This window comes from Nicotiana attenuata, chromosome 7, assembly GCF_001879085.1.
Source record: "Nicotiana attenuata strain UT chromosome 7, NIATTr2, whole genome shotgun sequence".
Lineage (NCBI taxonomy): Eukaryota > Viridiplantae > Streptophyta > Magnoliopsida > Solanales > Solanaceae > Nicotiana > Nicotiana attenuata.
In genome coordinates, this window is record NC_031995.1 from 44,404,245 (window position 1) to 44,421,166 (window position 16,922).

General features: G+C 38.6%; 1 protein-coding gene across 1 annotated transcript; it reads left to right on the forward strand.

The window, feature by feature from the left end:
• On the forward strand, positions 3,668 to 4,134 carry LOC109230010 (uncharacterized mitochondrial protein AtMg00810-like). Its single transcript, XM_019395548.1, has 2 exons — positions 3,668 to 3,882; positions 3,996 to 4,134. The coding sequence occupies exons 1-2, from the start codon at positions 3,668 to 3,670 to the stop codon at positions 4,132 to 4,134; spliced, it is 354 nt and encodes a 117-aa protein (XP_019251093.1).

Sequence of the window (16,922 nt, forward strand, 5' to 3'; positions counted from 1 at the left end):
CAAATTATCATTTTGGTGTAATAATTCATTTTATTTTCACATTTACACCTAAATATAATTAAGTATTTTTTGTATATTTTTACAAATTTGTTTGGTATTTTTAAAGCTAAATTGTATGTAATTGCAATTATAGCCCATCTTGTGATTTATGACATTTTACGTTTATATAATTAGTCCCAGCATTTTTTATTAATATTTATATAATACTTATTTATCCAGTACGTTTAATTTGTTTTTAAAATCAGTATTACCATTTTTATAAAATTAAAAGAGGAAAATTGGCTATTTACAATTTGGCCTTATTACATTTCAATTTTAGCTAATTTGGCACTTCATCTCAGCCCCAATTTAAAAACCCAATTACCCAGCATAATTAATACGTCTACCCGAACCATACCCTTTCTATCATACCCAAAATCGTTCCCCATTTAACCCGTTTAATCCCAGCCGTTGATCCTTTAGATCAACGACTCTCCTCTTCCCTTTCCTTTTTTAATTCAAAAGACCCTAAAACCCTACCTTATTTTTTCTCGACCGCCGCCTCTGAATCCTCTCCTCTCTCAACTCTCTCTCAACTTACCCCAAACCCTAGCCGCCACCTCTCCTCGAAACCCTAATCTATGGCTTCTCAGGCTCATCGGAGGCTTATACTAGCCTCTCATTGCTTCTGTGTGCTCGCTTCTAAAGGTCCAATGACTAGATCTTGAAGGGTTCCGACCAAGCCTTTGTTCGATGACTATTCTTTGGTCGTCTTCAACCTTTGTCCGGCCAGTCGTGGCTATTCGAGTTCGATCTTCGACTTCTCTGCTCAGATCAATGGTTTCCAAAGCCTATCTCGTCACCTGGGTTTCTTACGAAACCCTAATCTCTAAGGTTCCTTCGATTTATTTTAGATCTGTCCTGGATCTAATAATAGACCCTCGGCATCTGCATCATCGAACGTAATATTTTCTCCTTCCAAGACATGTCGAGGCCGCTTCCCGTGGGTAATTGTTACTTTTGAAACCTTTTTATATGACACATCGTTGATCTCTTCACCCCCGCTTATAACGTTGACAGTTCTCTTGGGCGAAGGTGGTTTTGGAGGATCTTGCCTGTTCTTCATGTGTGCTTGTTTACCTTTCTCACTGAATAACTCAGTGATATACCCCTGTTTTAGCAAATGATCAACTTCACCTTGCAGAAACCTGCAATCTACTGTTTTATGCCCGTGATCGTTATGAAATTCTTACCAATGATCAGGGTTTCGTCTGTTTGGATTCGATCGCATTTCCTTTGGCCACCGTACCTTATCTCCCATGCTCCTTAAAACAGCTACGAGTTCAGAAGTGCTTACGTTGAAATTATAACCACCAACCTTGCCTTCAGACCCCTATCATCATCTCGTGGCTCGCGTGTGTTTCGATCGTTCCCAAATCTGGAAGACGAGCCTGATTCTTTATTCCTTGATCTGTGATCATACCTTTGATTATCCTGATTTGATCGTGAGTCTCTTCCCGCAGGTCCCATGTATGGATCGTACCTGTTTTTACCGAATCTTTTTTCATTTTCTGCACGTCTTGAACTTACTTTTTCTTCTTTTTTATGTTGTAAAATAATATCTTCTTCAATCCTCATCTTTGTACTGTATCTGTTATAGACGCCATTCCACGTCGTTGCTGGGAATTCTCGGAGGCTTTCCTTGAGTCGCCTCGTAGCTTCTGAACTGTTCTTTCACGTTGAAATCTGTCCACGAATTCTCTAAGCGATTCTGACTCCTTGCTTGATCTTGAAGATATCTTTCATTCTTTTTTCAATGAAGGAACTAATGCGTTAGTATCCTGCAAATCTCCTTGTAGTTGTTGATTTGTTTGATTTTATTGGTTTCCTTGAGTGTTATCATTGTTGTTTGCCAAAGTTGATGTAACAAGAAAAGTTAAGCAAAGAGGAAATAGATTATCAGATTTCTGGTAACGGAACCAATTTGTTTAACCAAAGAATGGAATTTTAGTCAAAGCTAGAATTTAGAAGAACTCGGGTTACTGATAATCAAAGAAACGAATAAAAGGAAATAATTCTGAGTAGCAATATAATAACCAAGAAAAACAAGTGATACCAGTGTATATTTCAATAGCTTTTTTTTTCGTGTCCTACAGCTGATCATATATCTCCTTTTTATAAGTACTTTTGAGATTGTATGTTATGCCCAAATCATAATGAGGCTATTATGAATAATTAAAGACATTGAATGCTACGTTACACAATCATTACATTGAATATATATATTTCTTAACGGACTCAGCATTTAATACCCATTAAATGCTGCATCTGCACGTTTTTTATAACCAGATTGATTCCTTCTGATGCCCAGATTTAAATGATTTAAATAGGTACAGGCGCCGTGTTACTTATCTAATGTCCCGTGCCTCTTCCTCCTTCTTTGCTTGTGTCTGTTTTACAACTCTTGAATCGTGCCTAATTATGATTCATTGACCATTTGACCAATCCACGTGTACTGACACGTCACCTTATATATAAAATACAATTTTCCCCAATACAGTTCTACCCACCGATCAATCACCCCTACCTTTCATGATTAGAATAATACTATAATCATTTCACATGATCTTTCTCTCCCCCATTGTCATGTCAGCTCCTCCGTTGCAGCCATCAGACACCATTATTTAGCACCTGCTAGTTCTAGTTTTCCCTCTACCACCAGTTATTATGAGTCTCCAGTTCAGTAATAGTCCACTCTGACATTGAGTGAAGATGCTTCCAGCTCTCCTTTGCAGCAGGTAAGTAGCCCTACTCCTGAACCTGCTTGTATAGTTACTCGTTCTCAGCATAACATCTTTAAACCAAAAAAGCCTCTTGATTACTCGGCTATAGTTGTATCCACAGATTCCATGATTACTCCCACACATATAAGCAGGCAGCCAAATCTAAAGAATGGTGAGATGCAATGCAGGAAGAGGTTGATGCGCTTATGAGGAACGAAACTTGGAGTCTAGTACCTCCCTCTTCCACACTAATGTTATTGGGTACAATGGGTATTTCGGGTCAAACAAAAAGCAGATGAAAAGATTGATCGTTTAAAGGCTCGATTAGTTGCAAAAGGTTTCCATCAACACCCTCCCATTGACTTCAACTCCACATTCAGTCCCGTGGTCAAGCCTACTACATTTTCCTCATTCTCACATTTGCCACTTATTTCAAGTGGCCTCTCTATCATCTTGATGTCAATAATACCTTCTTGCAAGGCACTTTAGAAGAGGAAGTTTACATAGAACAACTCCTTGGTTTTGTGAATCATCAGTACCCCTCTCATGTTTGCAGACTTCGCAAGGCAATCTATGTTCTTCGTCAAGCACCTCGAGCTTGGTATATTGAGGTTAAAAATTTCATATGTTCCATAGGGTTTGTTGGTTCCAAATCAGATACCTCTCTGTTTATAATGTGTGGTCCAGGTTTTGTTCTTTTCCTACTCTTGTACATAGATGATATTATTTTGACAGGTTCATCCAGCACCAAGATACTTCAAGTCAACAAAGTGCTTGCTGCCCGCTTCTCGCTCAAAGACTTGGCTGCACTCACTTAATTTGTTGGTGTTGAAGTTTGTTGAACTACCACAGGTCTTTATCTCTCCTAGAAGAAGTAAATTATTGATATTCTTCATTTGTTCAATATGCTTGATGCCAAAGGTGTTACCATACTTCTTGCAGCCTCTGTTATACTTAAGCTTGCAGATGGATCTGTCCCTACGGATCAAAAGCAATATCGTCAGCTTGTAGGTGCTCTTCAGTACTACTCTATCACTCAACTGGCATTGCATTTGCTGTCAACCGGCTTTCACAGTTCATCCAGCAGCCAATTCACCTCTACTAGCAAGCTGCCAAATGTGTTCTGCGCTATCTCAAGGCTACATCTACCCTTTCTCTTTATCTTGGCCCCCGTGCCCCGTTTGATCTCATTACTTACTCAGATTCTGATTTGGGTGGAAATCCATATGATAGGTGCTCCCCTGGTGATTACATTGTGTTCCTTGGATGCTCACCTATTAGTTGGTCTTCTAAGAAGCAACTAACAATAGCTCGATCCTCCACTGAAGCTAAATATAATGCCATTTCCAATGCAGCCGCAAAAACTAATTAGATTTTTGACCTTTTGAGGAACTCCATTTCTCTACCTCCAACAATCTAACAATCTATTATGATAATCTAGGGGCGACTTTTCTCAGTCAAAACCCAATCTTTCACAGCCGAATGAAGCATTTAACTCTTGACTATCAGTTTGTACGAGAGCAGATCTGCGACAAAAGAATGGTTGTTCATCATGTTCCTTTTGAATCTTTGCTTGTTGATTCTCTTACTAAGGTGGTATCAGCTACAATGTTTCTCCATCATCGATCCAAGATTGGCGTTGTTCACCGCCTATCTTGCGGAGGCATAATAAGGCAACATAATCTTTTTCTATATTTGTTTCACTATAATCTTTTTCGTTATTTTATAGTTTATTTTTCTGTTACAATCCTTATTCTTCTATGTATATCTTTGATTGCGATTCTTTGGGATCCTTCTTTCCTTTTGTACATGAGCAACCTTGCTCCTCCATCTTGTATTTAAAGAATCTCAACATAATAGATAAAGGCAGTTCTTTGCAAACTCATTCTTGAGCCTCTTTAGTTAGTCCTCCCTGCGTTCCAGTTTATTTGAATCTATTTGATTAGGCACGAAGACAACACCGTCGGGTATACCAAGACAATTTCCAGGTTCTACTTATGGGAGTTGGTACCTCCTGTTTTCCTGTTTCCCTCTATTGTGTTAGTTGAATTGTTGTAGTCTTAGTTCTTATTAGTTTATTCACCGCATTAGTGTGCCTGTAGTGGCATCTTGTCTTCTTCTAGTTTGATCTGTTGTGTGTGTTAGTGATTCCCCTTAGTCCGTCGGAGGTATAGTGGTTGTGGTTTGGGATGGTCGAGTGAGCTCATGTCCTTGGGGGGTGGGTCGGGAGGTAGGGCGGCGGTTAGGGGGTTGGTTGGGAGGAAAGGGAGGTAAAGGGAACAAGGGTGTTTATCGGTTGCGAATTGGGTCATGGAACATAGGTACATTGACAGGTAAGTCTATGGAGTTGGCGAAGATCCTCTAGAAGAGGAGGGTCAATATAGCGTGTGTCCAGGAGACGAGGTGGGCAGGGTCGAGTGCGAGGGACGCGGAGGGGTATAAACTTTGGTACTTAGGAACCCGGAAGGGTAAGAGTGGAGTGGGTATTTTGGTGGATAGGTAACTTAGAGAGTCTGTGGTTGAGGTTAGACGAGTGAACGATAGGTTGATGGTTATTAAGTTGGTGGTAGCTCAGTGCACCCTAAACATCGTTAGCGCCAACGCGCCTCATACGGGCCTAGATGAGGAGGTTAAACGACACTTTTGGGAGGGGTTAGATGAGATTGTACGTCAGGTACCACCTGCTGAGAAGTTATTTATAGGAGGAGATTTCAATGGTCATATTGGGTCGACCGCAGGTGGGTATGACAAAGTGCATGGAGGCTTCGATTTTGGGGAGAGGAATGGAGGAGGAACCTCGTTACTGGACTTCGCTAAGGCTTTTGGGTTGGTTATTGCATACTCTAGCTTTCCAAAGAGGGAGGAGCACAGGCATGGTTGCTTCCCTTACCACATCCCAGGCCGGGGGAGGAGCACAGACTCCCGCCGCCCGCACTCCTGAGTAGCGAGTGCATGTTGAGCAAGTCCCAGAGATTATACCGGTACAGCTTGTAGCCCCAGCTCAGCCCGAGGAGAGGGCAGTAGTTTCAGAGGAGGATCAGAAGAGGCTTGAGAGGCTCAAGAAGTATCAGCCTCCTATATTCAGTGGACTAGCATCAGATGATGCTCTAGGATTTCTAGAGGAGTGTTACCGTATCCTCCGTACCATGGGTATATCAGGATCGAGCGGGGTTTCTTTCACTACCTTCCAGCTTCGAGGAGCCGCCTATCAGTGGTGGCGTGCTTAAGAGTTGGACAGTCCGGATGAGGCAGCTTCCCTGACTTGGACTCAGTTTTCAGATATGTTCACGAGAGAGTATGTTCCCCAGATCCTCAGGGACGCATGGCGCGCAAAGTTTGAGCATTTGTGTCAGGGTACTATTACTGTCTCGGAGTATGCTGTCCGTTTCACTAATTTAGCTAGACATGCACCAGCTTTGGTTTCTACTGTTTGCGAGAAGGTTCGCCAGTTTATTGAGGGGCTCATTCCCAGTATCAAGTCTAGTATGGCTCGGGAGTTGGAGATGGATATTTCTTATCAGCAGGTGGTGTGCATTGCTAGGAGAGTAGAGGGTATGCATGCTCGGGATAGAGAGGAGAGCGAGGCCAAGAGGTCTCAAGAGTCGGGCCATTATTCTGGTGCCCGTGCCCCAGCTTCAGCTCGTCATGGTAGGGGTTATATGAGTCGCCCCGTTCATTCATCTCTTCCAGCAGCCAGTGGTATTCCAGCTCCTCCTAGGCCTCAAAAGCCTTATTATGCACCTCCAGTATCCAGCGCGCCTCCTGCACGAGGTGCTTTCAGTGGTCAGTCCAGCAGACCTGGCCTGAGCCAGTCAAAAGCCACCACGTCCTTCCAGAGCTTGTTTTGAGTGTGGTGACACACGCCATGTGGTGAGGGATTGCCCTAGACTTGGGAGGGGTGCACCTTCACAGACTTCTTAGCCACAGCGCGCCCCGCAGAGTTCTCAGGCTATGATCACAGCACCAGTTGCTACCCCACCTGCTCAGCCAGCTAGAGGTGGAGGTCGGGGAGGTAGAGGTTGCCCTAGAGGGGGAGGCCAGGCCAGATACTATGCCCTTCCTGCCCGTACTGAGGTTGTCGCCTCCGATTATNTTATGTGAGAGATGTAAGTATTGATACCCCTACAGTTGATTCAGTCCCAATAGTTTGAGATTTCTCTGATGTGTTTCCAGCTGATCTTCCGGGCATGCTGCCCGATAGAGATATTGATTTTGGCATCGATCTGTTGCCGGGCACTCAGCCCATTTCTATCCCTCCGTACCGCATGGCTCCTCCTGAGTTGAAGGAGCAGTTACAGGAATTGCTTGATAAGGGTTTCATCCGGCCCAGTGTATCACCTTGGGGTGCTCCTGTCTTGTTTGTGAAGAAGAAGGATGGTTCCATGCGTATGTGTATTGATTATCGCCAGTTGAACAAGGTTATAGTGAAGAACCGTTATCCTTTGCCTCGTATTGATGACTTGTTTGATCAGTTACAGGGTGCTCATGTGTTTTCTAAGATTGACTTGCGTTCAGCCTATCATCAATTGAAGATTCGGGAGCCAGATATCCCGAAGACTTCTTTTAGGACTCCGTATGGTCATTACGAGTTCCTTGTTATGTCATTTTGGCTGACCAATGCCCCAGCGGACTTCATGCATTTGATGCACAATGTATTCCGGCCATATATTGACTCATTCGTCATTGTCTTTATTGATGAGATTCTGGTATACTCCCGGAGTCGGGAAGATCATGAGCAGCACCTGAGGACAGTGCTTCAGACTTTGAGGGAGAAGAAGTTATATGCTAAGTTCTCAAAATGTGAGTTTTGGTTGGATTCCGTGGCATTCTTGGGTCACGTGGTATCTAGTGAGGGGATAAAGGTGGATCCGAAGAAAGTGGAAGCAGTGCAGAGTTGGCCCAGACCATCCTCAGTTACAGAGATCCATAGTTTTCTTGGCTTGGCGGGTTATTACCGTCGATTTGTTCAGGGATTTTCATCCATTGCAGCACCTATGACCAGGCTGACCCAGAAGGGTGCTCCGTTCCAGTGGACGGAAGAGTGTGAGGAGAGCTTTCAGAAGCTCAAGACAGCTTTGACCACATCTCCAGTTTTGATATTGCCTACCGGTTCGGGGTTTTATACTGTCTATTGTGATGCCTGGAGGGTTGGCATTGGAGCGGTATTGATGCAGGATGGTAGGGTGATTGCCTACGCGTCCAGATAGTTTAAGGTACATGAGAAGAATTATCTTGTCCATGATCTCGAGTTAGCTGCTATTGTTCACGCCTTGAAGATCTGGCGTCACTATTTGTACGGTATGCCTTGTGAGATTTATACTGATCACCGGAGTTTGCGGCATCTGTTCAAGCAGAAGGACCTTAATTTGCGCCAGAGGAGGTGGTTAGAGCTGTTGAAGGACTATATATCACTATCTTATATCAGCGGTAGAGAGGCCCATGGCGATGGGTGTTCAGGCCTTAGCCAGCCAGTTTGTGAGATTGGACCTTTCGAAGCCTAGTCGGGTCCTTGCTTGTATGGTTTCTCGGTCTTCCTTGTTTGATCGTATCCGAGAGCGTCAGTTTGATGACCCTCATTTGCTTGCCCTCAAGAACAAGGTTCTGCGAGGTGATGTCAGAGATGTGACCATTGGTGATGAAAGGGCATTGAGGATGCAGGGTCGGGTTTGTGTGCCCAATGTTAATGGGCTTCGAGACTTGATTCTAGAGGAGGCCCATAGTTCGCGGTATTCCATCCATCCGGGTGCCTCGAAGATGTATCAGGATTTGAGACAGCACTATTGGTGGAGGCGGATGAAGAAGGATATAGTTGGGTTTGTAGCTCGGTGCCTCAATTGTCAGCAGGTAAAGTATGAGCACCAGAGGCCAGGTGGATTGCTTCAGCAGATAGAGATTCCGGAGTAGAAGTGGGAGCGGATCACCATGGACTTCGTAGTTGGGCTCCCACAGACTTTGAGGAAGTTCGATGCCATTTGGGTGATTGTGGATCGGCTGACCAAGTCTGCGCATTTCATTCCTATGTGTACCACCTATTCTTCGGAGCGGTTAGCAGAGATTTATATCCGGGAGATTGTCCGCCTGCACGGTATTCCAGTTTCCATTATTTCAGATAGAGGTACTCAGTTCACATCACGATTCTGGAGGGTCGTACAGCATGAGTTGGGCACTCGGGTAGAGTTGAGCACAACATTTCACCCCCAGACGGATGGACAGTCCGAGTGCACTATTCAGATTCTTGAGGATATGCTTCATGCGTGTGTGATGGAGTTTGAAGGTTTCTGGGATCAGTTCTTGCCACTGGCTAAGTTTGCTTACAACAACAACTATCAGTCCAGCATTCAGATGGCACCGTGTGAGGCCTTGTATGGTAGGCGGTGTAGATCCACGGTGGGTTGGTTCGAGCCGGGCGAGGCTAGATTATTGGGTACAGACTTAGTACAGGATGCTTTGGAGAAGGTTAAGGTGATTCAGGATAGACTCCGTACAGCCCAGTCCAGACAGAAGAGTTATGCGGACCGGAAGGTTCGTGATGTTTCCTATATGGTTGGAGAGCGGGTCTTGCTACAGGTTTCGCTTATGAAGGGCGTCATGAGATTTGGGAAGAAAGGGAAATTGAGTCCGAGGTTTATTAGGCCGTTTGAGATATTGCGGCGTGTTGGGGAGGTTGCTTATGAGCTTGCCTTACCTCCCGGCTTGGCAGGGGTTCATCCAGTATTTCATGTTTCGATGCTCCGGAGGTATCACGGAGAGCCGTTGCACGTATTGGATTTCAGTTCAGTCCAGTTGGACAAGGATCTATCTTATGTTGAGGAGCTAGTAGCGATACTGGACAGGCAGGTCCGAAAGCTGAGGTCGAAGAACATTGCATCAGTGAAGGTTCAGTGGCGGGGTCAGCCGGTCGAGGAGGCGACTTGGGAGACCGAGCAGGATATGCGCAGCCGTTACCCTCATCTTTTCACCACTTCAGGTATGTCTCTATACTCGTTCAAGGACGAACGAATGTTTTAAGAGGGGGAGGACGTAACAATACGGCCGGTCGTTTTAGGAATTAACGCCCCGTTCCCCTATTAACTGCATTCCTCGTGTTTGTTTCTGCTATTGTGAGTTGGCGTTAGGATTGGTTTTGTGTTTCGGAGTGTTGTGGGATACTTAGTCCCTAAATGAGAGTTTTAGCCTTAGAATTTGGACCGTAGTCGGAGCAGTATGAAGACGGCCTCGGAATGGAATTCCGTTGGTTCCATTAGCTCCGTTGGGTGATTTCGGACTTAGGGGCGTGTTCGGATTGTTTTATGGAGGTCCGTAGCTTAATTAGGCTTGAAATGCCGAAAGTCGAATTTTTGAAGTTCCGGCTCGATAGTGAGATTTTGATACCGGGGTCGTGACAGTTCCTTTTTGATTTTTTTTCTTAATAGCTTTAAGTATTTTTCGTAATTCCTGTTTTTGAAAGATAATAAAGTTTCAACATGTTTATTATGAGTATTAATATTTTTTAAGAGTTATCAATATATAACTTTATTAATCCTGTAATTTAGGATTCAAATGTTTCTTTTAGCTTAGAATATAAATTATATTAAAATTTATTAACTAATTGTTTTTTGAAGTGTAAAAAGTATGAAGACCCTAAATTTAGAATACCACCCATTAAATTATTATTTTGGACTGTTGTTGCCTTGTTGGTGTATTACTCCCTCCGATCCACAATATGTAACCACTTTGCCTTGGGCACACCCATTAAGGAAATACTAAATTCTAAACAAAAATAGTTAGAGCCCGTTTGGATATAAGAAATTTTTTCCTTTTTTCCAAAAAATTTTCACTTTTTTCCGAAATCAGCGTTTGTTCATAAAATTTCCAATTTTCACTTGAAAATGTATTTTGAAAATTTTCGAAAATCTGAAAAACTCCAAAAAGCTATTTCTCAAAATTTTCACTCAAATTACTGACAAAACTTCAAAAACAACCCAAAATTCTATTAATGTCCAAACACAACTCTAAATTTCAAACACCAATTTCACTTGAAAAAAATTTTCACCCTTTTTTGGAATTTTACAATTCCTATGTCCAAACTCCCACTTAGTGTGACTAAACTACTCTTAATTACATGTTGCGACATAGTTAATGTGATGAGTAAAGATTTTTTAGGGATACGTACATAAGGGTAATTTTGAAAAAATAAATCGAATTTTTACTTGGTTATATAAATAGACACTTATTTTGGACCAAAATAAAAAGACAAATTTGTCACTTATTGTGGATGGGAGGGAGTAATATTTTTATTTTATTATTATCTAATCTAATCTATATTAAAAGTAGGAAGCCCTTTAGCCAAAAATTAAATTACTAAAATACCCCTTTAATTAACATAAAACTCTACGTAAAAAAAATAAACAATAATAATAGATTTATTTGAAGGGATGCGGTCCTTCGTATAAGTAACTAATTCAACTCACGAAAGGATCCGATTTTTTCATTTGGTGTTAACCGGTGATACATTGGGAATAATTAAATCTATAAACTAAAGGCTATCTTCAGAAACTTGTAACCAGTTAAGATATCTTGGCACCTTTCCTACAGTACACTACCAAAGTAAGAGCTTTTGCTTTTATCCTCTTTTTATTAAGTCCAGTTAATTATTTTTTCAATATTATGTATTTTCTTCTTCTTTACTTCAAATGGAGTGATTATTATATTTTCTTACTTTATCTCTCTTCGTATACTTGATTGTTAGAGTTCCACCGCGACTTCTCTCATTTTTCTTCTTTTGTTGGGCGAACACCCATGATAGCATATTGTGAGTCTTAGTATAATTCTACATATCTTTGACCGGTTCAATTGATGATTATTTTATTTATTAATTTTTTTGGTATTCCTTTTTAAAAAAATTCTTAATATGATAATTGTCATTCGACAAACAAATACTTATTAAATGTTGAAAAATAAAGCTCTCCACATATATATATTTACAATTAGGCAACAATATCTTATTAAAATGTTCTAATAGTTCTTCATACATTTTTTTGTTGTTGTTGTTGTTTAGTAACGCTAAATTCAATTTTATCAAATTAAAAGGAAAAATCATTATTAGGTACTTACAGTATATTTAAAAGACGTAAGCATAAGGCGAGACGTCTTATATATGCCTCATCGAGGCATTAGCCCCAAGGCACGGGGCGTGAGCCCTAGGGGTATTTAATATTTAGTATTTTATAAATTAATAAATAAATAAAAAATAAGTTATAATTATAAAAAATATAAAATTAGTAGGAAAATGTATATATGTATTTATTATTAACATGCTAGCATGTGCATAAATCATTAAAAAAATCTTGAAAAGTGAATGACGTAATTAACATGGATTACACCAAAAACATGATTATGATAAAACATAATTAGAGTTGTAAATATGACTCTATCCTAATAACATAAAGATAAAAATGACAGTAACGCAGTGATTATTTTAAAACCTAAAACTAGATAAGGTGCCTTAGGGGAAATCATCTGCGCCAGTGTAAAAAAAGAAATTCAACATTTTTACAGTAGCGAGGAGAAGGAAAGGAAAAGTATGGATTAGTTGAAAGAGCAACTTCTTCGAGCTGAGTGGGGTCGCGCCCCTTCCTTCTTCTAATAAGAGAGAGCGTTGCTGCTCCTCCAGTAGACATTGATGGTATTCGTGAACCTGTTTCAGGGTCTCTACTTTACGGAAACAATATTATTTCCGGTGCCATTATTCCTACTTCTGCAGCTATAGGTTTACATTTTTACCCAATCGGTTCTAGGAGTCTATCTATCGCGTATAGACTTTAAGGGCGTGGTGGCCTAACCATCGAGGTGAAGTCGGGACCTAAAAGATCGAATGGAACAATATATAGACAAGTAAATCCCTATATATCAAGTTGTATTTTCTTATGTCATTAGGAAAACAAAATTTGGAGATTCAAATCCAAGAATCATTCATGCATTCTAAGTCAATAGTTAATGGTTCCGATAAATTTAATATTCATTATAATACAGATAGCTAGACTAAAGTCTTCAAAACATAAACTACACCGGAGCTACGCCAAAAGAATTCTAAAACTAAAAGCTATCTTGAAAAAGATAAATTGAAGAATGCTAAAAAATCAAGAAGAAAATAAAGCATAAAGAAAAAAAAATACAAGCATGGAAGTATGGTAAGAATTGGTGGACAAAACTCTTTGCTTTGTAATTTACACTTTTCATACAAAGATCTAAAGCACGTATATTATTCTGTAATCAACAAAGAGAAATATAGCTTATGAAATTAAAATAAACAATTAGAAAAAGCTTTTTGACTTTTTGAGATTTTTCAGTTTGAGAATTTACTTTTTGATATTTAACTTTTCAAAAAAGATTTATAAAGCAATTTTGTTTTAAATTTGGAAAGGTTTTCGAGGCTTACGTCCCAAATGAACACCCAGAATGTTGAGGCTGACGCCCAGGCGAACGCCCGAAAGATTGAGTCTTACGTTTCACGATATTTACGCCTCAGGGTGTTTTTGGCCTCTTCGCCCCGGAGTTCACCCGAAAAATGTCTTTATAAACACTGGGTACTTGCATATATATTTCAAACTCTTATTTTCCCTCATAATGTTGTGGTTCAAATGGTAAATTTTTTTATATTTGGTTCTCAGAAACTAAAGAATTCGCGTACGACAAATATTACAATTCTTAATTTGAAAAAGAAAATGCATGTCATTTAGTATTACTAAATTTAATTATAATAAATTAAGAGAAAAATAATAAATAGGTTCTTTATATTTTAAACTCTTAATGATCTCCGTAATATTGTAGTTTAGATTGTAACTTTTTCATAGTTAGGTTGTCCGAAACTACAGTATTTATATATTACAATACAAAACATGAAAAAGGGATTGTTATTGTGACCACAATAGATTGATGAGATGTAAAATCAAAATGTATTATTATTATTATTATTGTTATTATTATTATTATTATTTATTATTATTATTATTATTATTATTATTATTATTATTATTATTATTTTCTAAAGTTTGATAAGATAATGATTGAATACGTTTAACATTAAAAGAGAAAAAAGAAGCTAATGTCGAAATAATATCATTATAACATTGTAGGCATACAAATTTTACTAAAATTAAATCCACAAAAGAATTTGGATTATATTTTAAAATTCAAGATATATTGGTCAAAATAAATATTATGGGTTAATATAATTGAATTAATTATATAAGTCCAACATATATGGGTTAAATAAATAAGTCTTAATCCATTGGGCTAGCCCATTTAATTGGGCTAAAGTGATGAGCCCACTTCATTAAGCCCAAGATGTCATCTTCCTAGAGGCCCAGTTTGGTGCCACGTGTCAAATGACGTGGCGCGCCAAGTCAAACGGAAGAGCCAATAGGATCATGCCACGTGTCAAAATGACAAGGCATGCCCAGTCACACTAAAAGGCCAATGAAATCGCGCCACGTGTGCAAGTGACATGTTCTGGCCAATCAAATGCGGCCATGTCACACTTCAATTTAATTGGTCGGAAAGAGTTTGTTCTTATCATGACTCCTCCCTTCCACAACTATAAATAGGGGTCTTCATAACTCAGAAAAGACACCAGAAGTTATAACAAGAAGCAAGAGAGAGCTCGTGGATCAAACGCCGCAATTTTCTCTACAAGTTTCAAGCTTCAAGCAATCAAGTTCAAGTTCAAGAAATCAAGTTCAAGCTCAAGAACGAAGAAGAAATCAAGTTCAAGTTCAAGAACGAAGAACAAATCAAGGTCAAGTTCAAGCAATCAAGCTCAAGCTCAAGAACAAGATCATCGTTCGTGGAAGCAAATATAGATTCAAGATCAAGCTCAAAGGCCCTTGTAAATTTATTTTACAGTTGAAAAAGAAGAATCAGAGGATTCATAGAGATTGTAACACTCAAATATTCGAAATCAAATACTACGATTGTTGCAATATTTTTCGGTCTTGATTTTATTTTCTCGACTCAAATTTATTGTACCACAAACATATCTGAATTATTTCATCGTAAAGTACTAATACGTAATTTCAACGCTACAAGCAATCAAGTTCAAGTTCAAGAAATAAGATTCAAGCTCAAGAACGAAGAACGAATCAAGATCAAGTTCAAGCAATCAAGCTCAAGCTCAAGCTCAAGAACAAGATCATCGTTCGTGGAAGCAAATATAGATTCAAGATCAAGCTCAAAGGCCCTTGAATTTATTTACTGTTGAAAAGAAGAATCAGAGGATTCATAGAGATTGTAACACTCAAATATTCGAAATCAAATACTACGATTGTTGCAATATTTTTCGGTCTTGATTTTATTTTCTCGACTCAAATTTATTGTCCACAAACATATTCTGAATTAATTATCAAACAAGATATTTTAATTTAATTATTTAGTTAATTTTCATGAAAAATGATCATTGACGTGTTATATGGATAAGTTAATGTATTTAAGCAATTTTAAATTTTAAGATATAAGTATAATCATATGATAGTTAATTTATGGGGAGAATTGGCGCTGAAATTTTTGAAAAATGAAAGATGATAAACTTATCCTTTGTTTTTGTGATGTCGGAGTCTCAATTTAAAAAGGTATTACACAAACAATCTTATGCAATTCACAAGAGTCATCGATTTTTATTGCACTTTCAAGAGGTATATCATTTATAATAACAAAAGTTTTGATCATAAAAGAGCAACTAAAACCGATGAAAAAAATATATATCACGAATATCATTTAAGAAATATTATGTGAGATACACCTTTATTATATATTTTTATCACATTAAAGTAAAATAAATAAAAAAGCACATGCATCTAATTGAAGTTTAGTTGTTCATCTTATAAATTTAGAGATATCCAATTATCTTAACCTCGACAAGCAAGTTATCACGACGATCTACATTGATAACTCACATAAACTTAAACTTTATCCTTTCATGTGTAATTATTTATTTAAAGCTTAATTTTAACAATATTGATATTATTTTACAAAATGATATAGTACATAACTAGGTATACACGTACAACGCACGTGCCGGAAAACTAGTTATTATAAAAGTGGGAACCCCTCAACCTAAAAGTTGAATTACCATAATACCCTTCTTAAAAATTTAACTAATCTAAATAAAATTCTAAACAAAACCAAGCCAACGCTTCATTTTTTTTTTTTTTTTGTTAATAGTTACAACTGTTCCTTTTTGTTTTTCATTAACAAAATGAAAATGAAAAATTAAAGCTACAACCCGTATTTAATTAACTTTTTATAATAAAAAGGGACCTACACTTGAGCAAAGGAAAACAAAAGAGCCTAGACACTAAAAGAAAACCTTTTCAAAGAGTCGCAAACCATCAGATCATGTGTTTGAAGAGTTACATAATTTTTTTCGTTCTCTTTAAACAATCAAATCTTTGGCGATTTTTCCTTCCTCTTGATCTTCTCCGTTAATCTTCAAGTTTGACCTTTTAGTTTTTTTTTTTTGACCTCTTACTACTTCACTAATATACCCATCTTGTTTCATCAGCCATTTCTTCTCTTCTACTTTATGTCATAGTGTCTGCCTGCAACTAATCCGTCTATCTATCCTTCTCGCTAAATCCTCGGCAAGATCTCTGCAAAATCGACTTGTAAGTTCAGTGCTTCTGAAACTGAGATATGTAATATGAAATTTTTATAATTTGGAGATGATTAAAGTTTAAATTTTGCCAGGGTTTCGTTTTCTCTCTTCGTATGTTTGAGTTCACGAAGATTAAAAAAAAGATTATCTCAATGATCATCAACTAATACATACACTAATTATATATACCTAACAGTTTTGTGAGTACTTCTCTACGCTTTTAGTTTGTTGTATTCCTAAAGTTACATTAATATAGGTAGTATACTTCTTACAAGTTGGACTAATACATTTTATCTACATCTGAATCATTTCTGGAAAGCAAAGGAATAAAGCAATTTTAAAGTCCATCATTTTGATAAATATATTAATTCCTTCTAACACTTTCCTCTAAGTCCCACTTTAATTTGATTTCACTTCTTTTATGTTTCTTTTTTGGTATGTTACCTTTGTCTAAGCCCCATTTAGTAATTGGGGATGAGAAATGATAGTTCCTTGGTGTGATAAGGCTGATTTGAAGAAAGAATCATGGT